The sequence below is a fragment of the Labeo rohita genome, chromosome 7 (assembly GCF_022985175.1).
Source record: "Labeo rohita strain BAU-BD-2019 chromosome 7, IGBB_LRoh.1.0, whole genome shotgun sequence".
Classification (NCBI taxonomy): domain Eukaryota; kingdom Metazoa; phylum Chordata; class Actinopteri; order Cypriniformes; family Cyprinidae; genus Labeo; species Labeo rohita.
The window spans coordinates 34266815-34289777 of record NC_066875.1 but is presented as its reverse complement, the minus strand read 5'-3'; the positions used below and the strand labels follow the sequence as shown (position 1 = coordinate 34289777).

Here is a 22963-nt window from a genome sequence, read left to right as displayed (position 1 = left end):
TGTGTCTCTGTAGGGTTAAAGTTCTGTCAGTCACAGCAACTCCCAAATCAACTCGACCGCCGGTAAGAAGTGTCAGTCAAAGCCAAGGGACTCGGCTGTGTGAAACTGCTGACACACTATCAAAGTGCCCTCTGCAGATGTCATTTTTTGTTTCATTTTTGCATGAACAAGAGATCAAGGGGTGTTAGAATCTGAATGCCAATGTGTTCTTTCGAAATAATCTATTATTTATGCAGGCCTATTACAATGCTGGGAGAAATGCTGGTAGCTGAATGCTTTATTATTAGGATCAGTAAAAAAAAAAAATTAAATGATTTGTCAGAATATAAACAGTAATAAACCCACAGCAGCTGGCTTTGTAGCAAATACTATATTACTGCAGCCACAAACATCTTTTTCCATTGTGTTTCATCAATGTCTCTTCTGATGGAGTTTAAGTCATCCTTGGGGGGAAATGTTGCATCAAACCAACAAAAGGCTTGCCGACAAAGTTCCCCCAACTCCAAAGGGATTCTGTGCTAAAATATTTATACAGCTTTCAAGTGTTTGATGTAGATACACAACTGGAGTCAAATGGCTGTTCTTGGCGAGAACAGAGCATAAAAACAGTGTAAATCAGGGATACAAAGGAAAATTCCTGTTTTGTTTAAGAGAAATGGTTCACAAAATTCCCATTAATCCATGTGTTTATCCCAGTCAGTTCATATGATATGGTAACCATGATTTTACCAAGTAGGATATGTTGCTCTATAAACATTCTTACAACTACATTCCTTTTGGAGATTATAATATTGTTGAGATTTTATTTTTTATTTTGTAATGTTTTTTAAAATAAATTTCTATTATGGCTGCATTTATTTGATTAAATATAACATAGTGATATATTATTACATTAACTATTTTCTGAATGTATTTTAAAAAGTAATTTATTCCTGTGATAGCATCATTACTCCAAGTTTTAGTCTCCCATGATGTTTCAGAAATCATTCTAATACTGATTTGGTGCTCAGGAAATATTTATAATCATCATCATTGAAAACATTTGTGCTGCTTTATATATTTTGTGAATATAAAATTACAACTCATTTTTATATAAATGCTCCAGGACCAGGAAAATATGTCTTTTCATGACAAAATAATGTTTATGCATATGATATTTCTATAAGACGTTAAAACCACACCTTTGAACATAAAGTAAGGTTTATTGTATTTTAAAATGCAACATATGACTCTACCAGGATGATGTTGATTATTTTAAAAATAGGGAATACACTATTAAATTATTTTATTGTCGCCTCTTTGCCACTAATACAGTCCTTGTCTTGTGGTACACTGATGTATGTAGTGTGACTTTGAGCAGTGCCTCTTACACCAGGATGAAATTTATGGATGGCATGAAGAGACAGGGCAAGTCTGGTTTGGCGCAGTGCAAGCATTATTGTAATGTCATGGTTGAGATGGCTCATTCTCAGTGCAGCCAAAGGCGGTCATAAGTGATGGAGCTGATAGATTGAAACTCTCAGCGGTGTCATTTTTATTCACCCTGGTACCCACACAAACAAGAACAAACATCATGACCTTCCATATGAACTGCTGCCTGCATTGAATGACCTTTAGAGTTGCACTTTTTCTACGCTGTACATATAAATGCAAGAGCACTTTTTTAAAAATGTTTACAGTTATGTACACCCACATAAGTGATTCAATGTCTTATCAGTAGCATATAAAAAGTATTACATATAATTGTATTACACTGAACCCCTTTGCCTGTTAACCATATTACACTTGCCATTTTTCTCTGTAAACCTCTATTTTCGGACACGTTTGCAAAGGGTATGATGCATAGAGTAATAATGGCTTACTAAGAATAGTGCATTTCTACAATGGCATTAGTAATAAAACACATTTACTTTAGCATGGCTTCTTGGGCTTATTTCCAGAATACAGTCATACATTTAAGCTTGCTATTCCCATAGCACAATAACCACTAATAGCAGTTGTGAAATATCCCCACCTGCTGTTTGAACTGAACTTTACATAATGTCAGTATTAATCACTTTAGTTTGTTTCACATTCCCCTCATCCCCAAAAATATTTTTTTCCTATTTATATATATTATATAAATAAAATCTAAATAAAACTTTAAATAATTGAATATCGAGAAAAAAGATCCAATTTACCTTTACATACACACACAGACGTATATTTAACATAAATAGAAAAGGACACATTTTAGAGTATAACGTGACCCATCAACTGTCAGCTAGACTACAGACTGTAGGTGGCTATAAATAGCATGGCCTAGTGGAAGGATAATCAGCTGTTGTTGCAGTTGGATTGTTTCTTTTGTTGTGACTCTGCCCTGCCTTAGTGAGAAGTTGGAGTGGGTGTGTTCCAGCAGTTAACATGAAGAATGTATGGGAGAGTCTTTAGGTATTTTAGGTAGGAGTTTTGTGTCAGAGATTTGTCACACAGTACTATGAGACGTAATGTCACGATTGCTTTCATGAGGAAGTGCATTCTTGTCCAAATATTAGCTCAAGCTCATGTGTCCATTTAGCAGCAAACCTTTTGGATAGGTAGTTAATATTAAGTCAGATGACCAGTTATGTTAAGGCCTTCAGCTGTCTATGCAGTAAGTATTATTTATTTAATAAACCGATTTGTCATTAAGTATATTAAAGTATAAAAACGTGTGCCTAGTGACTAAGATCGTTTTGAATCATTATATAAATATAAAGTATATTTATGAGTGCTTTGAAATGTAACAGACAGTCAGTGTAGACACTTTTTTTAAGTGGCTCTTGCATTTGACCAACTACCAGTGAACATCAGTGAACTAACATACCTGGGTAATCATAAAGTAATACAAATTACTCATAATTTTCTTATTAGACCTGCCCGTGCGTACACAGGTCACGAAAAGTGGCGCGAAGAGCGTGACGCGAAAGTGTAAACAAAGCAACTTTACGTTGTTTTTGTCAGCAAGGAGCCAACATGATTTTCTCAGCATGTCTAGGACTGAAGAAAAAAAATGATTAATCCGCAAGTTATGTTTTCTCACTGTGATATTTTTGGCTGGTTCACGTAGGAGAAACATTCGTTTATAGACAGGTTTAACCTGACTAAAATAAGCACTCACAACGTACTATTGTCATTTAAATCATTGACTACTGTTCGCCTACTCGTAACCTGCCAGAAATCTCAAATCTGTGAAGACTGTTGTCATGACCGCAACACAACAACAAATGTTCAATGCAGACTGGCTTTAATACAAATCTTGCAAGGTAAACAAGTATCCAACTGTTTCAGAATGCGCGTGTGACTTGCGGGAATGTTAATCTGTCTAAGTTTCAAAGTGTAACTCGATCTGTGTGAATACACGCATGAAGTTACACTTACAGAAGTGGCTTTGCTTTAATAAAAAGGTCGAATTTCGTCGGCGACATCTGTGCACTCCCAGCATCAACATCCCGCCTGATTAATGATACCCTCTTTCTTTTCTGTCGGCTTATAACTGGGACAAAGACTTTCTCCAAGTTTGGCCTGCCCCTTTAACAGCAGTGCAGCCCTAGTGGTGATTATCGGACTGTCCGATTCCTTGGAAACTCTGCGGCGCAGCTCTCACTTTAAACCGGGATCATGGCGGCTCCGCTCGGGCGGGACACACTACCTGAGCACTGGTCCTACGGAGTGTGTAGGGATGGCAGGGTATTTTTCATCAAGTAAGCAGCCTATGAAGGGTTTAATCACAGTCATTGCATTTTACTGTGCTTCTGGTGAATCCGCACCTTTTCCGATGGGTCTCGTAACAGGTGTTTCTGTTTTCCAGCGACAAAACTCGCGGCACTACTTGGCTCCATCCCCGCACGGGTGAACCTGTCAACTCAGGACACATGATTCGATCAGGTACGGTAATAAACTACGCTTGCTAGTCTAAACTTTAAATGCTTTAGTCGGATACTGCGGTAAGTGTGGTTAAAGTGACCGGTGGAAACACGTCCTCTGCATAATTGATGGTGGGCTACTTTCTGTTTCATTAAAAACTTAATGGAGTTTCTGTACAAATATTTCTCTCCCCTTAGATTTACCGCGGGGATGGGAAGAGGGCTTCACCGAGGAAGGCGCCAGCTACTTTATAAAGTAAGCGATAGTAAATTTCTGTTTGTGTCCTTGTGAGACCGTGAGGATGCGAGTGCAACTGCAAAGCCCTCCCCAACGAGCGCTCACTCACTCCCGCCTCTTGCAGTGATAGTGTCCGCCGTCTGCTCCTACCTCCTCGAGTCAAGAAAAGATATATAACTGAATCCACTCAGAGGTTTAATTTAATGTTTAGTGCCGATTTGCTGAGGCAATGACATCAGACAACTGATTTCCAGCTACCAGTCTGTTTGTCCATTGGTTTGTCCAGTTAGTTGCCTGGTAGTATATCCAGTGATACATCTGATTGTCATTGTTTATTCATCTGTGTGGCCATCATTTTATATAAATATATTCATATCCGTCTCTATATCTGTATATCTATCAATCCATTCATCCATCCAGATCTTTTCACATTTGTGACCCTGGATCACAAAACCAGTCATAAGGGTAAATTTTTCAAAATTGAGATTTATACACCGTCTGAAAGCTGAATAAATAAGCTTTCCATTTATGTATGGTTTGTTAGGACAATATTTGGTCGAGATACAACTATTTGAAAACCTAGAATCTGAGGGTACAAAAAAATCTAAATATTGAGAAAATTGCCTTAAAAGTTGTCCATATAAAGTTCTTAACAATGTATATTACTAACCAAAAATTAAGTTTTGCTATATTTACAGTAAGAATTTTACAAAATATCTTTACTTAATTTCCTAATGATTTTGGCCATAAAAGAAAAATCTATAATTTTGATCCATACGATGTATTTTTGGCTATTTCTACAAATATACCCCAGCGACTTAAGACTGGTTTTGTGGTCCAGGGACACATTTCTGGATGTCTCAGATGTGGAAGCTGTCATTGATTGGTAAATTTCTGTAACAAATAAGATTTTTGCATTCTGATTTGCTCCACGAAAAATAAATAAATAAAACAAATGATAAAATAAATCATTTCTGCAACTTTCCAAATGAGGAAAAAACTATAGAACAATTGATTGTGGCAGTCAAAAGAGACAAAGATGTCAAATTTATTGTCACTCCCTCAGACATTGTATTAGAAGCATTCTCACAGCAGTTAACTATTTTCTTTTTTGTAATTTAATGCCAAGGTAATATAACAGGTAATATAACACAAAGCATATTTATAAATGTACATTGTTCTTTTCTTTTTTTCTTTTTTTTTTAAATGCTATGTCTATCTATATGTCTGTCTCTTTGTTTAAACATCCAGTAACCAGTGAATCCATTTATTCGTCAACATCCATCTCCACCATGTTCAGCAGGTGAGGAGACTCATGGGCAGATAGTGAGCAGCAGAAACGAGATGAAGTGGTCTGTGGCAGGGAGAAAAGTACTGCTTAGGGAGCTGCCTGGATAAAAAATTAGCTGCTAGGACACTAATCATTTTCAATGACAGTGGCAGGCTTAGACAGGATGCAATCCTATAAAATTGGTGCGAATAAGCGTGAGAGTATTGGAATGCTGTGGGGGCTGTGGTTGCCTATATCACCTGAATATGACAGAATGTGTGGCTTGGCACAATCTGTCAATGACAGAGGTTTTTTTTTTTTTTTTTACTTAGGTTTTGAAATATTCTTTCTTTCAGGCGTGATCAGTTTTTAAACAGTAATTCTAGATGCTTTTGTGAATCAGTAGCATGAGTAGTACAGAAATAAAGGCTAATATGCAATATCCTCCCTGCAATTAGATGTCATAAATGTTGAAGTTTTAATGTTTCCCAAGATAATTCTGCGCAATTGTAATAAATACTTTTCTATTAATGAACCAGCTCATGCTCTCAAAGATGATTTCCCTTGGAACCATTAGATTCTATTTTCAGTCTTTCCTCTAAAATGGAGTGTATTGAAGTTGGAATATGAGATATTTCAGTATTACATTATTTAAACATTTCATTAATTTAAAGGAGAAGACCACTACCAAAACAAAGATTCACATATAATGTAATGTTTAAATACTTTTTATTCTCAAACGCTCGTCTTGCCTTGCTCTCGTTGAACTCTGTGTATTCTGGCTCAATTCAAGACAGTTAGAGTATGTCGAAAAACTCCAATCGTATTTTCACCCTCAACTTCAAAAATCATTTCAAAGTCATCCTACATCACTGCAGAAGTACCGACACAGTCTTTGCAAAGTAAACATGCAAAGAAGATCAAACACCCTTAACCAAAAAGGTAAAAAAATTATAGGAAGATTATAGGAAGATTTTGGAGTTGAGGGAGAACATGAGATGGGAGTTTTTCGACATAGCCTAACTGTCATGAACCGGAACAAAAACGGTCCAGCCAGATTAAGACAAGATGAGCGTTTGACATTAAAAAGTATATAAATTGTATTATTTTAATGAAAATAACCAATCGTTACGCTAGATAAGAGCCTTCTTTCTCGGCTGGGATCGTTTAAAGCCGCATTTAAACTGCATTTTGGAAGTTTAAAATGGGAGCACCATATCAGTCCATTATATGGAGAAAAATGCTGAAATGTTTTCCTCAAAAAATATTAATAATTTCTTTACGACTGAAAAAAGAAAGACATGAACATCTTGGATGACAAGGAGGTGAGTATATTATATGTGAATCTTTGTTTTGGAAGTGGACTTCTTCTTCAACATGATTTTTTAACATTAATATAGTTTGGTAGAATTTCAGAATGACACAATACCACAAGTGCTTATTGCTTGTATCTGCACTGCATTTGTATTATAGCTTTACCTGGCTAGGATGACATTAGATTACACTTGATAATGGCAAGGAGATCTCAGATCTATATGATGACAGAGTGCTTAACTGTGACAGTGGCAGAATCTTTCACCATTGTCTTTGCAGCAATGCTAGTTAATTATAGAGCCCTCACTGCTGTTTACCATCACCCGTGCAGCCCATTACCTCTCTCTGTGCCCACTTAATGAAGGAAATAAAGGGCATTGCCTAGCAATACTGGGTGGATTTCCCATTAAAATTCTTTTCATGTACGGCTATGTGCTGGACCTTAACCTTCCCCGTTTAGCGGATGTTGTACCCTGTCTGTACGTGTGTACGTGCGTGTGCCCATATGCCCGTGCGATGACAGAGATGTATGGTGCGATCACACAGCCAATTCATGGTGGCTTTGCTCTCCAAAGTCACTTTACCCATTCGGCTCCACTAATGTGGAAACCCACAAACAGGCCGCCATCATCATAGCCAACATATCTAGTCGTTGACCGTCCTTGATTGTATGACCCGTTCCATCTGAGATATACTGTAAGAATGACAGATTATTAGTTTGTTTACAGTGCTGCAGTAAATCATTTGCATGCTCTGGCTTGTTTAATTAAATTGAGAAATCAGTGCGACACCTGCCAGTAAACAACCGATGGGATTGCACTTTATGCCGCACAGTGCGATATTAACAATCTAATTGGGGCAGCAGGAGCAAATGAGAGGCAATGTGAAGCTACTAGATAAGATTTTCCCCTTATGGATTTGTGTCTGAATTGTGAAGAGCCTGTATTTGCGTCTGCACAATTGCAATGGCTTTCTGCAGGATTGCAGTGAAAGAATGTTTACTTGTGGCTTATTTGCAGTATTAGCTTTGGAGAGCCCTTGAATTCATTCACCAGAGTAAATATAAAGTGCACAGTCCTACAGTGACAGAACAGGGCTGTTGAGGATTGTCCTGTTGAATGGACCCAGTTTTATTAGTAAAATTGCTTTGTGATTGTTCCTCTGTATTACTCATCCAACATAAGTCTCACTGCACACAGACGGCAAAATATTAGGCAGTCACTGCATTTGACAGATCTACCTATCACAGCAATCACCCTGTTATCACAAAGCGCCACCGACGTAGCCCATGCAATCCAGAATGCATTAGTGTCTTGCTCTCTGCTTTGCATCTAAATAGCACCACTTTCCCATAAAAGCTGTTTATTTGTTAGCTGAATGCTCCACTGGTGTCTGACCAGAAAACTGCATCTCGTCAAAGCTGCTATAGTGAGAGGGGGTGTTTTCAAAGGTCAAAGAAAATGATTTTAGAAATGTGTTATTGCTGACAGTTTTATTGTGGGCCATGTGAAGGGACTCATTGTGCTGCGTCTGGGCACTGTCAAATACTGAACAGTGCAGCTCAGAGGCCTTAAAGAGCTGAAATGTCAAGACTGTAAAGTAATGCACTTATTTGTGGGCTAAATGACATTACGGTTCCTGTTTTGATCCTGCTAGACATTGTCTTTGTGTCATTTTGTGTTAACGGGGTTGGAAAGGGAGCTGATTGTTATTTTAGTTGAAGAATGCTAGAATAGAAACTGATGCATAGTTTCCTATTTCTGCCTTTTTAGGTATGGTGAGTGCCTTCCAGCCCTTTAATCGGTCCATTCTGTGGTTTAAATTGCATTGCTTACTGTCTGTGGTTATTTGACTCACTTATGCCAAAGAATTTAGCATGCATCATTTGTGTCAAGACCGGCAGCCCTAAGTGGCTGTGTCTGCTTTCCCTCACTTCAAACTGTATCAGAAAAAAATATTTTTTACTTTTATCCTCTTGTAATTTTATAAATCAACATTAATGGATATAGACTGCAAATAGAGTGCTAAATGTTGTTAAATGTGGAGAAGTAGGGAATAGGGAGAGAGTGATGCTTAGACTGTCCTTGAGACACAGCACGCTTTGGTTACATTAGGCACTCTCAGAGACCATCATTTCCGCTGATGTGATTATTATTTTTGTAGTTCACGAGGGACTGCTCTGTATCCGGCATACTGGATTATTATCTAAATTATATTTGATATACTGCAGGCTTGAATTATGCCAAACATTTAATAAGTCCCATAAAATGTATAGCTAATGGATTTACTCTGTGTCTGTACCCATCCAGCATTCGTCTAATTAAGTGATATGAATGGAGGGAAAGCATCTCAGATGTTCCCACTCATTTTGAGACATTGCTGCCAATACAGAGGCAGATGTTCTCCATCACTGTATGCAGGAGACTGAAGATGGATCCTGAGTTGACCTTTAAAGGAGATCATTATATAAAACATGTGCCCTTTCCAGTCTGATAAGGTGTTTTCAAGTACATTTTAGGCAGATTTTAACATTCTGTTAGTGTTAATATTGTGCAATCTCATATTAATAGATTTTAAGATCTGTTGGAATACACACACACACACACTGTGTGGTATGTAATAGGGCTGGGTTTTGACACGTCTCATGATTTGATTAAATTCTGATTCACGAGCTTGTGATTCTGTTTGATTTCCGATTTGACTTGATTCCATATCAATTATTTTGGATATGTCAGGTACAGTACATGCCAAATTTTCTCAAGGACAAAAAGTTCTCTCAGCTTATGCTGTAAAATAGCAAAATACTCCTCTCTAGAGATTTCTCTAGCTGACTGATGAGTTTAAGATCACCAAATATGTTTTTTCTGAGATAAACGTGACATTGTTTACAAACTTATTGACGTCTTTGGGCGGTTGAAACCCAGACTGAGGGATTATATGAGATAGGATACAGATTGCAGTAAGTTGTACTCTTTTTTAACTTACCTTTGGATGTTTATTAATGTTTATCTCATGCTGAAACTGGTTAAAGTGGAGAAGATGATTGGTTCATATGTGCTTCGTGCTGCCGCTTTGAACTGAGGCGCTATAGCGATCTGCTGCTTCACATTGAACAGTGCCAAAACAGCATTTATCATTTGAATACTGTAATAAAATGAAAAGAATTTTAAATCTGAGACTTTGTTTCATATCAAAAGTAACCAAGCTTATTGTGATTTATTGGATAGGAGGTGTGCTACAATGCTCCGTTTATGTACTGAAAACAGGCTAGACTAATCGATTCTTGATATTTAAGAATCAAAATTGTTTCATAAAAATGATAGTCGATTAAAATCAAGATTTTTTTTTTTTTAACCCAGCCCTAACGTGTAATATAATTGTATTGCTGTATAATATTGTTTGACTGTAATTTTTTTTTCAAAAACATTGCATTATTTTCATATTTTTCATTGCAATGTGCGTATAGTTTTAACATGTACATATATGAGGAACCCATACACCTGTTTTTGTAGAATGACCTATATGACTGTATTAGAAGGTTGTGACTCAGGACAAATGATCTTTGAAAGGTCCTCAAAAGGTCAGCTGAGAGTGAGGGATGCTTTATTGAACTCAGTGCACATCAGAAGGCTGAGTCATAAAGAGTCAAGGTGATTCATCTCTGTAGCCTGCATTGGTGCATCAGATAGTGAATGGCAGGAGGTCTCAGCAGGCCTCTGCTCCAGCCTGGACGATCAGACGTGTGAGGAATGGTGCATGTGCAGAGATGTCCTTTCCACTCTACATCTGTCTCGCTTCAGCAGCTTTTCAGAAGGGTTCGAGGGTCAGTGTTGTTTATCAGAGTGACTGTCTGTCCTTCATCTTACCAAGGACTCGTATTGGCAGGTTCACACCTAGGAGAGTCTTTACTGGGACAGTCAGGGATACATGTCACCACAACTGTAGCGCATACTGTGATATCTTAGAGTTAAAGTGTTGTGTGAATGAATGAAAATTGGCAGTATTACAGTATTCTCTTGATTGCGTCAGTTGTAACTATGGTGATGGGCTTTTGAAGGCTAGAGGAATGTCCTCATGGTTTTCACCTCCTGAATTGTTGTTGAAATTGTGTTAGCAGTTTGGTTGACCTATAAATTGAAATTCTGACTTCAGAACTTCATCATTGCAAAATAAAGGAAATGTTTTGAAGAATGTTTACACTGCTCTTTGATGATTTATATAGTCAAGCATCATAAAGGAGCAGACAACAAATTAAGATATTTTTGATGAAATCCGCTTTTGTTCTGAAGCAAATTGATGCCTTTTTTAAAAAAAGAAAAATATCCATATTTAAAACTTTATAAACTGTAATCTCTAGTTTCCGCTAACTGTCGTACACGTGTTTACGAGAGAGTGGAGTTCCAGGGGATGCAAATTTGTGTGTCCAATATATCCACGTGATATATTTAAGCAAAATGTGCTCTGTCTGTTTGACGTGCATTTTGGCACTTGTTTAGTGAAATCTGTGAAGTTTAGGCTATGTCTACATTAATCCGGATACATATGAAAACGGAGTTTTCGTTTTAAAACGCTCTCTGTCCACATTAGCGTTTCAAGCATTTTCCAAAGTTTCTCATCCACATGTCGGAAAACGTTAAATTTGCCTTACTGCGCATGTGTAAAGCCTCATAAAAGTTTACTGAGATGATACAGACAGAACAGACATGATAGTTTTCAGGACCAGTTTATTTACTGAAATATCTCATTATTCAGTGACGCATCCATGTCACGGTCACTCATCTTTGAAAGCAGTTGACCTCATGTTTTGCCGCAGGATAGGAATTGTGAGTAAATTTTCTGTCATCTTTTTAGGACTATAATATGAAGAGTGTAAGTAAATATCATTAGCAACAGTGTGAAGTGAATAGCGCACAATTACCGGTATAAACATAGTTGTCTATTGGTACAATATGTGTTATGTGACTAAACATGCGTCATCATTTTTAAAAGCCTCCATTTTCACAGTCCACACCACAACGTGAAAACTGCGTTTTCAAATGTATCCACTTTGGAGAGTGTTTTCAAAAAGCTCCATTTTCCTTGACAAAAACGGAGATAAAAATATGCTTTTTCAAACAAAACCGTATTAGTGTGGACATGGCCTTAACGGAGAGACTCTTGCTGCAAGGACGGTCTTTTATACAAAATACTTGCGTGACTTCATAACACTTTAAAGTGAGTGCTAAGGAGGACCTGAGTAAATTTAAGTTGTCAGGTTGAGAGAATAAGTAATAAAAAGCTGATGATATAAAGTGATTATTAAGTAGTGCTGAGTTGCTTACTTAGACTTGTAATTGTGAGGTGGCTGGATTTTCTGGGTCGGCAGTGGTCTAGGAGAACTCTGGCAGAGCCATGAGAAACTGTGTTTACTGTAGCAGAAGCAAAATAGAATTTTAATATTGAGTTTGCTCTGGGTCTTGTGCCAGTTTTTTCATTGGTTATTTTAATATTTTCTCACACAACAAGTTCCTCAGGTTATTTGGAGTAGAATTTGTATTAGCTGGAGTTGTTTGGTTTTCATATCTATGTTTGTTTGTCCACTGAAATGTTTTTGGGAGGGTGTATTTTTGATGCTTCGAAACATTACTAACTATTGAACAAACTGGTTAATTCACATTAAATTAAATATGGTGTTGGTAAAGTCCATGTTGACTCTTTTGAGAAGTCCTCACCACTTCAGACCCCCTTCTTTCACTTCACTGCTCATCCAACAGCCTGAGCTCAGGCCAAGTCTGCATGTCGCTGCCGTGACAACAGCCGCTGCTTGTGCAGCAGGTTTTTGGAAATAAGAGGAGGCAAAACAATGGCGGGACTGTTGAGTGTGAGCGGCCGTAGTAAAATTGAACTCATTTACATGAGCCCTGTTGCAGGAAGAATATAGCCTCCTCCTGAAAATATACACTACCATTCAGAAGTTTGGGGTCAGTAGTTTTTTTTTTTTTTAAATATTTGTTTAAAGGCACATTACAGAAAATAGAAAACAGTTTTGGTGAGTTGTTAAAAAACATTTAAAAACATTTAAAAAGTCTTGTAGAACCCAAACATTTGAATATGGTAGTATATTCGTTCACACTTAAGTGAATGACTGCTGATATGAGCTTCTGACTCTTTAAGATTTTTATTTCATTTACTTTGGAAACATGTAAACATGCATTAGCAGGTGTGAAGCGCACCAGTGGATTGGAAAACTGTGTTTTCCTTGTGCAATGTGGATTTCCCAGTTTTTCCACCCCAGAAAGCCAATGGATACTCAGAAAATTCGTTCTGTACTGAATTTGTGCAATTCTATATCTCCCCAAAGGCACTTCGACACAATGGTGTCCTATTGGGACAATATCCTTTTTGTCATTTGGGTTTACATCCCACTGGAGCTGCAGTGGAAGTGTTGTATTTCCATGAGACTGTAGCCCTAAATTGACCGCCTACAGAGAATCAGATTCCCAAACACCAGCTCTCCGACACTCCCACAGTCGGAACTCTTGGGAAAAAATGTAGAATTTCACTTTTTGGTATTTTTACCTCAATCGCCCTTTCTTTTCAGATCCACTCACGGTGGGTTGATCCCCCCCCCCCACACACTATTGGTTCAGTCTCCTGCAGTTCTTAGGATGCCGTCAGTTAATTAACCATGATGTGTTTCAGTAGAGTGGAGGCAAAACACTTTAACTGTTGATTAAAGAGGATGGATTTCCCTATAGGCACCATCTCCCAGCAATGTCAGTGGAGCAGCATTTGTGCCAAACCAGCAGTCCCCCTCCACGCGTCACTGTTCCTGTGCAGATGTGTTTTTAAGGAGTCCCATACCTTTATTTCAGAGGCAAAGCTCACTCATCCTGCAAATGACCTTTTGACTTTTTATTTTCTGATGGTGTAGAGTCATGCTACATTACCTGCTGTCACATCGCTTTGAAATATAGTGGAGATACACTCACTCCCAGAACAGGCTACACCTAAGTGTTTTTGAGGTGAACTGTCATGTTTTAGATATTAATTTCATGCATTACTCTAGATATTGTGTTCATTTCAACGTAGAGAGCTATTAGGAAGGTCCAGAACATCCTGAGTTTCTTCACAGTTCAGAGTTAATAAATTATGCTTGAGACTTAATGCTATTGAGAATTGATAGTATGGGGTGTATTTAGGGGAGAATTCAGTATTAGTATTATTACTATTCTGCCTTAATGATTCCCTGTATAATTAGGCTGTTTTCAGTTTTACCTGACCCCAATGTAATCTTTTTGTTTCAGTTCAGATAAGGTGCATTCTTGAATCAACATTGCTGAAATCCAGATACTACCCAACTTCACCAACTGCCAAGTTGACTAGTAGGGCCCTATGATTTCTGTGATGCTGAACACGCAGACGGAATTGCGGAATCAAGTCATAAAAATGGAATTTACTTTTATAATACAGAATGTCAGGAAATTTTCCAAATTTGGAATGAATAAATCAAAAGTAGGTCAGTACACCTAAATCAAAATGTGAAATGGACTAGTGTCTGTGAATATTAAGCATATTTAAATATGTATCCTTCTGTATCCTATGACGTGCAGATTAGTTTACTACACACATACTAAAGAGCGCGGGGTGCTGGCGGTGTTTCCATCTCTAGATCTGCTCTGATAGTTTCTTCATGAGCATTTTATCATTTAATTTGAGAAAAATTATTGTCATAAATGTCTTTGCAGCAACCTGTCAAAAGTATGGTTTAACTTGAAGAAATTGTGACAGAAATATATTACTTAATGTAATGACTTAATGTAATGATAGTACTGCTATCAAAACATTATTTTTTAGGAATGTTTACCAGAATTGATTGATCATAAACATGAAAATACACACACACACAAAAAAAAGAATAAAATCAATTAAATAGAGATGCTATTGGTTATTAAAATGTAATGAAACCATTCAAATGGAATCCAGAAAATGAATGGAAAACACAGAATTTGATGTATTCCATAGGGCCTTAAAAATGTCATATTTGTTAAACTTTAAAAAAAATTTGAATGATTTCAAAATTAAATGGAATTGAACAGAGTTTGGAAAAAAATTAGAACAGATTTTATAGGGCCCTTTACTAGTGGAACATCCATTGCCAAGTGTTGTTTATGAGTAAATGTGGGCAGTTATTTGTTAATGTTATGAATTTCTGACGTCAGTTGTTTTTTAACCTCTGATCTGATAGAACAGTATCTGTGGAAACTGTGTCTGTCTTCTCTATTGTGATGTTTTTCAAGTGAAACAGCTTCTTGAACGAGAACAAAAATACGGTGGACTTGATATTGTCAATGAGGAATTGATTTGATTTTGGAATTCATTGGATTATTGTCATTTGCTAATTACTGTGATCTCATGTGAGTGACAGGTTGCTGGAGGGGAGGGATTGTTGTCCTGTTCTTGTGCCCGTCTGCATGTAATTAGAGAAGACATGTTGCTGCAAGGGCCAGTGGAAGTTAATGTTTTTGATTAAAGATTACAAAGGCACATAAAACAAAAATAATGAAGCGCACAGATGAATTATTTATAATAAACGCTGTAACATTTCACAAAAAAGATTGTTAATTTTGATTCCATTGTGACTTTTTAAAATAAATTCTGAGTTCTGAAATGTGTGAAAAGTTCATAATACTCTAAAAACACACTGTGCTGATAGTACTATACAGGGAAAATTATTTTTTATTATCTGCATTAATTGCTTCAGGCAAACTATTTGTGCAAGCCTTTAGTCTTTAAAAATACATTTCTAATCTCCTTTTACTAAACTTGATGATGTTGCCTCCAAAACAAAAATGCCCTCCCGAGTGTTTAAAGAAAGCAGATAAAGAATTGAAATTACAGCATCTTAGTCATTAGTTTAATCATCATCTGTACATTGTTAGACTGTTTTAGGCCGTGTCAGGAACACTATGAATGTGTGTGACCTTTACTTGACCTCCGCTCCACTGAACTGTGTTTGTTTCCTTTGTGTAAGCCCTACATGTGATTGACTCACTTTTGCAGTCAGCCTCAGTGCTGAGCAGCTTTGTCACAGTACGTCAGACAAAATATTGCACCGAAAGCAAAGTATTGCAAATATTATAGGCGCAGTGGCTTATCTCAGTCAGCTGTTTCGTTCCATAATGTTTACACAGGATGGATGCTTACTGGGTGGCAGATGTTCACTTGAGTTAGATTGATTTGAAATCCGAGGTGCCTTGACTTGTTCACTAGTTCTGTTTGATCCCTCAGATGTTTCTCAGCATACGCATGAGGTATTATGAGACAGCATGTTTGTGCCAGTATTACCTCTCTCTCTCTTTCTCTCTCCCCCTTACCCTCTTTCTCTGAAGAGAATAGGGGATAAAGTGATTATGCTGCATTTTTCAGCAAGGCAGGAGCCTTTCGCTGTGACGGGACTGCTTAATGTTTTCCTGTTGCGGTGGGGGCTGTGCGCAGTGGAGCCGCAGTGGACCGAACTGCTCAGGAGAAAAAAAGAGAAATGCTCCTTTTGAGCTACCTGCAGCATAAATCATTTATCTTGTGGAAATAGTGTTATTTGTATCTCACCAGCAACAGCAGGGGGGTCTGCTTATGAATCCAGGCATGACTGATTGTCTTGAGCGGTCCATGGTTGGACCAGATGTAAGAATTGGCTTCCTTTCCATTCATGAGCAGGAATTACAATTGAATTGGCCATGTTTAACAGGATGCTGAATTGGAATTTGAATCAGAATGACAGGAAGATAAATGTATTAAATTGGACTCTCACAAATGGAGGAATTTCAGTAGTTTAACAAATCCAGTGGTAATTACGGTTTTGAGAATAGATCTGACCAGGTTGTATATACAGGATGTCAAATTAGACATTCAAGACTCGCTCATTCCTATTTATTGAAAGGGGAGGAGACACCAGTTTGTGATTTATGGAAGAATTTTTTGAGTGTAAAACACATTTTAATGAAATTAACAGAATTTTAAGTGATGTTAGAAAACATTTTTACTCAGAAAATATAAGACATTTTTAAAAAGGTCTCCTGGAAGAATTTTAGAATTTTTACCTTTGATTAAATTGAAAGGTTCTATATGATTTTTATCAGTACTGTTGTTGTTTTTACTGTAAGTTTTTTTGTATAGTGATTCCTTCTTAAGAAAATGTTACATTATTGTAAATTAAGTAAATGATTGTTGTTGATATGGCGTTAAAACTTAAATAAATAAGAAGTTTAATGCAAGTCTTGCAACATAAAGTATATAAGTTTTGTTATTTATTTAAATGTATATCTTATTATTTTTGTCTAACTATGGCTATTAATTACATGCAAAATACTTTTACACAATGTAGCGCCACAGTATGTTCTCATAATTTTCAGATAACTATGTATGCAGAAACCTATGTATCTCAGTATTTTCAGATAAACAAAACAAATCTAAAAAATACAAGACAACTTCATTGCATTCAGCAGTTATATGATCAAAAATACAGTAAAAAATACGGTATGATTAATGTTGAAAACAGTTGTGCTGCTTAATATTTCTTGTAAAAACCATGATATATTTTTCTGGATTTTTTGATGAACAGACTATATTATATTATACTATATCAAAAGGACTATATTTATGTCTGTTTTAGGGTCAGAAATGTATTTTTCCATGAAGGGGCAATATTTAACCCCTGAAATTGATTTCCAGGGGAATTTTTATTTATTTTTTTTTACATTTGTGAGGGCAATTTTTATAATCCCCGTACTATATTGCCTTTAATGTCAAATACTTAAATATACTAAATATTTAAATTTTAATTACTTTAATCAATATTTTAAACTTGTCAGTAACAGTAGATCTAAATTATATGTAAAAAAACAGAAACTCACAGGGCTGCAATATTCTGACAAAAATCCTTATTGTAGATTATTGCTTTTTATATTCTAATAATGATTATTATTATCGATATAGAAAACTGTATAAAAACACTTGTTTTGTGTCTGCGTTTTGGGCACGTCACTTTCTATAAAGCTCAACACTGCACAAAACAGCACATAAAAGTAATCTGATGCTATATGAGTGAATCCGAATGTAATTCCACGAATTGACACTTTTCATTCATTTTCACATTTTATTTTTATCGCGACAGATGTAATACATTGTTTAATTATGCAGGGGAATTTTTTCCTGTTTGTCTTGAATTTATGGGCCATTTTTGTACATTTTGGTGGCATTCTTGCCATAAGCCCTCATTAATTTTTGACCCTAGTATGTATATATTTATGTGTATTTAGACTCCCTCTATTTTCCGTTAGTTGGACAATCTCTGATGCTTTGGGATGACAAACAAAATGAATGTTTTGATGATGCCACACTGTTAACACATTTTTCATCATCCTATTATACCTAAATTCAGTTCATATTCTGAAATCAAAATGAATAACAATCTTGGAGTACCCGAGCACTGAGTCCAGTTTAAATAACTTGCCAGAGGCCAGCTCTCAGCCACATTCTGATCTAATCTGGAGCGTAGGAGACCAGCCATGCTGATTTGCTGCTTACAGCTGTTGTATTGTAGCCTCAAGCAATCCATATTGTCCAGACACCGTATGTTACTTCCTTTGAGAAACAACAAGGCACCAGATACAAAGTGCCACGGTACCATCACATCTTCCATGACAAATGAAAGCCATGACAGGCCAAAAACACATTGTTTGTGTTAGTTGAAACAAATGGGACTGGGTGTAATAACAGAGCATTGACGAGGGGAAAGGACAGAGGAAAGACAATGAAGGGATTGAAAGAGGGGACAGTGGCTGCCTATGTTTTGCAGTATGTCACCGGGACCATTCAGTCAGATGCAGTTTGACTTGTCGTATTTAACCCCCCAGCCCGCGCTGAATTCATAAGTGTCTTTGAGACGTAGCCATGCGAGTCGCACTACATGAGAAAGTTTGTAGACCGGCGAAACAGCAGACGTAGGGGCCGTAGAGATGCTAGAGCCAAAGACAACATGGGTACCTCTTGCAGCTGCCTGCCGTTGGGCCGTGTAAATAAGCAAGATGCTGGTCGTGAGGAGACAGAGATTGAATTGGAGACTATCAGAGAGGAAGAGGATGAAACTACATCAGCGGAAGAAAGGTAATGAGTATATTACAGTAGGTTAGTAGGGTAGTTTTAATACTCAAAGGCAATGTAAACAGCTGTGCACTGTAAAAAATGACGTGAATTTAACAGTAAAAGACTGTAAAAATGCTACAGTAAAGTCCTGTTAAATGGTTAACGGTAATTTCCCTGTTTTGTGAATAACCATAAATTGACATTCCCAGAATTCCCTGCATTACATTTCAAATTTGATGGGGTTTTTTTTTTTGTTGAAATAACTGTTTATTATTAGTTCTTTCTTATCAGTTTTGTACATTAGGGTTGTGTGATACATCTAATGGCAAACTATCTATGAATGATTATTTCTCAGTTTGCCTGATGTGTTATTTATTTACTGTTATAGTATTTATTTTATATTTTCCTTTTAATTTTTAATTTTTATCTTTTATTTTTAGCTTTTAATTTTTTATTTTGAATTTCATTTTAGTTCATGTTTTAGTAATTTCGTTGTGCTTTGTATTAGTTTTATTTAATTTTTGTTTCTTTTTTTAAATTTAATTTTAATTTAAGTTTTTTATATTTCTGTTTTATTTCAACTTTATTTTAATTAACAAAAATATTTTTAATAGTTTTAGTATTAGTTAACAATAAAAAAAAAACACTGATGTTGACCCAGAAAGCCTAGTGCTGGAAAGTTCTGATATATTTTCCTCTAACTGAACACAGATGCCAGGCCTCCTGCAGCATTTTGTCAGGAGAGATCCAAAAAACGGACACGACTGCAGAACTGCACTTTTCTCTCGCCTTCGCTTTACACATAAAAGGAGTTGCTGAGATGACTTGAGCTTGAAAACAATGTCTTTTCCCCTCTGCTCCAGTCGTTTCAGTCTGCGGGGTTTAGAATGAGGAATTATGTTATTCAGACCATGAAGCTGGCCTCCTTTTTTTAAGGGAAAAGGAAATTCCACTGGCTAATACTTGGGATTTTGCTATCGAACTATGATCTTCACAGTCTTACGGGTGCGTGTTTGAAGAAAAGCCTGAAATGTTTTGTTTAATCTGAATGGCTGGGTTGTACGTGGTGTTTTTATAACAAAAGGTGCAGATGATGTTTTTATATTAAATATTTTTCTCTTCAAGCGTGAACAGTGTTTCCAAATTAGGTTTGATACCATAAATAGTCCGGGCCGTATTTTATGTAGAGGTAGGAGCACTCTGATGAATAAAAAAATCAATATGCCCTCTCTGAAATGGTGTGGAGGACCATTTGTCTTTTTTAAAGCTATTGATGACTACTGCTTTGACTCCTCAAAGAAAACATTACATTGGACCATATGTGTAATTAGTCTAAATCATAGACACTCTCAGGAGGATGTATTGTCAAAGGAGGCAGGTGTATGCGGTATTGCTTTCTTAGGAAGGTCATCTATCCAGAAAAACATTCATTTCCTTTTGCAGGAAGTCAAGCTACCTGGGATTTATCCAAGTAACTTTGAGACAGCAGTCTTCCTGCAAGTGAGTTGTTGTCGGGGCAGGACTTTACTGTTTTGTAGTGCTGTGTCCTGGAGTGATTTAAAGACATGATTTAGAGAGTTCTTGCTGGCAGTGTGTTGTAGGAACAACAACCTTTTCCTCAAAGCATCTGATAATTGATTCTAGGAAGCTGAGAGGACAAACATGAGCCAATCAGTATTAGCAGTACAGTTATGCTGAGTCAACAATACTTCTTCACTAAACGAGAACGCACACCTCAGAAGGCTGAGGAAGGTTGCAATGTTTTCTCAAGTCAGTGAGTTAAAGCAGTCTTACCCAGTTTTGTATAGAGTTTCTGTCCTTGACCACAAGGCTCCACAGTGAGCAGTGAAGTTGTCCAAATGTTCAAAAACAGACAACCGCACTAAGACTGCATTTTGTGTTAGATCAGCCTGCTGTAAAAGTGCATACTATGCTATTCATTAAAACACCAGTCATGGTTTTTTTTTCACATTATAATGGGCAGAGCTAGAATTGTAACTTTTTTGAATAAAATCTGAGTGGTAATTGCTTGTGCAAAACCACAGGGCACTAGAGTAGGATGTTGTGAATACTAGTCAGGGTGGTGCTGTGAAACACTGTTGTAGTTCAAATCCGTGACTCATGTCTCCTTTTTTTGCCTATTTTATTGTCCACCAGGTGACAATGTTAAAGGAGAAGTCCACTTCCAGAACAGCAATTTACAAATAATTTACTCACCACCTTGATGATCACCACCAAGATGTTCATGTCTTTCTGTCTTCAGTCCTAAAGAAATTATGGTTTTTGAGGAAAACATTTCAGGACCTTTCGACATGATTCAATAGTGTCGTGAACGCACATCCCAGAACTAATGCTACATGAGCTTTTGTGCTTAAAAAATATACAAATTTTTATTTTCTGAAAAAATGACCAATTGTTTTGCTAGATAAGACCCTTCTGTCTTGGCTGGGATCATTTAGAGCCCTTCGTAGCTGCATTTAAACTACATTTTGGAAGTTCAAAATCGGGGCACCAATGAATTCCATTATATGGAGAAAAATCCTGAAATGCTTTCCTCAAAAACCACAATTTCTTCACAACTGAAGACAGAAAGACATGAACATCTTGGATGAAAAGGGGGTGAGGAAATTATCTGTAAATTGTTGTTCTGGAAGTGGACTTCCTTTAAGTATGATTGCTTGAAGTAATGGCATGCCTCATCAAGCTACATTATTGGGCCTATTATTCATGTCTGTATCACAAATTTTGTAAAAGTAGTAATGATGACTAAGCAAATACATTTTGTCAGATTGCTCAACTCAAAATTTGGGGTTGCCTAAAAAACATTTATTATCAGTGTTGAAATGTTGCTGCTTAATATTTGTGTGAAAACCGTTAAAATATACACTGCTGTTCAAAAGTTTGGGATCAGTAAGATTTTTAATATATATATTTTTTTTATAGAAGTTTCTTGCTGATCAAGGCTGTGTTTATTTGGAAAAAAAATATACAGAAAGAAAACAGTAAAACTGCAAAATGTTATTACAATATAATGTAATGGTTTCTATTTTAATATAATTTAAAATATAATTTATTCCTGTGATGCAAAGGTGAATTTTCATCAGCCATTACTCCAGTCTTAAGTGTCACATGATCCTTCAGAAATCATTCTAATATGCTGGTTTATTATTAGAATTATCTATGTTGGCAACAGTTGTTCTGCCAAATAGTTTTTTGGAGCCTGTGATTCTTTTTTTTGATGGTGAATTTTTGATGAATAAAAAATAAAAAAAAACAGCATTTATTCAAGATATAAAACTTTTTTTAACAATATAAGTATTTTTTTAAGCACTTGTTATCAATATAACAAGTCCTTGCTGAACAAAATTATACATTTTTCAAAAAAAAAAAAAAGAATTAAAATGTACTGACCCCAGACTTTTGAACAATAGTGTATACTGTTAGAAAAGAGTTATATTTTAAATAAATTCTGTTTTTTTTTTTTTATTTGTCAAAGAATCCTAAAAAAGAATCACAGGTTCTAAAAAAAATTGCCAGCACAACTGTTGCCATCATAGATAGTTCTAATAATGGAGTAATGGCTGATGAGCATAATAAACTACAAATTAACAAATTACATATTAATGTATATTCACAAAGAGGGACTAAAGTCAATATTCTGTTGTACTGGTACTTATTTTGTGTATGCGCTTTTATGAGCTTATTGTGAAGCACATTTAACACTAATATGTTGTCTTGACTTTGCATACTAATTCTATCCATACATTATCAAGTCTGACTGCTTTTCATACTAGAACGAGCTGTAATTGTGACATCGATTATGGCAGTTTATATGCCTAATTATAGCCATGCAGTGTATGGCAGTAGCTCCCTCAGGTCTATCAGCTTTAACACACACATACATTCTTAATTCACTCTGCCAGGACTGATCACAGGACAAATAGCCCCGAGCACTTGTTACGGCAGTTTCCCACCTTGCCCACATTAAAGCCTGGATGAAATATCTACGGTGAGAGAATGAATTTATTTCTGTCAGAGTCAATGATCCTCTGCTGGGTCTGAGCAGCGTGAGAGCTGCGGTGTGGAATGTAGTAACATTCTGCTGTGCTCAAGACAACCACCAGGGAATGC

The 22963-nt window shown here is 36.5% G+C and overlaps 1 protein-coding gene across 11 annotated transcripts in view; it reads left to right on the top strand.

Moving 5' to 3' along the window:
• Window positions 1-3457: 3457 nt before the first annotated feature.
• Window positions 3458-22963, top strand: part of plekha7b (pleckstrin homology domain containing, family A member 7b) — a 117342-nt gene continuing 97836 nt past the window's right edge. For 3 of the 11 annotated variants that reach the window (XM_051116090.1, XM_051116089.1, XM_051116102.1), the window contains exons 1-3: window positions 3460-3725; window positions 3833-3909; window positions 4086-4143. In XM_051116090.1, coding sequence (XP_050972047.1) covers window positions 3643-3725; window positions 3833-3909; window positions 4086-4143 — 218 coding nt within the window. In that variant the 5' untranslated portion in view covers window positions 3460-3642. Of the gene's footprint in view, window positions 3726-3832; window positions 3910-4085; window positions 4144-18516; window positions 18854-22963 lie in introns of those variants that run through there. The other 8 variants (XM_051116093.1, XM_051116092.1, XM_051116098.1 and 5 more) reach the window with 6 other exon arrangements.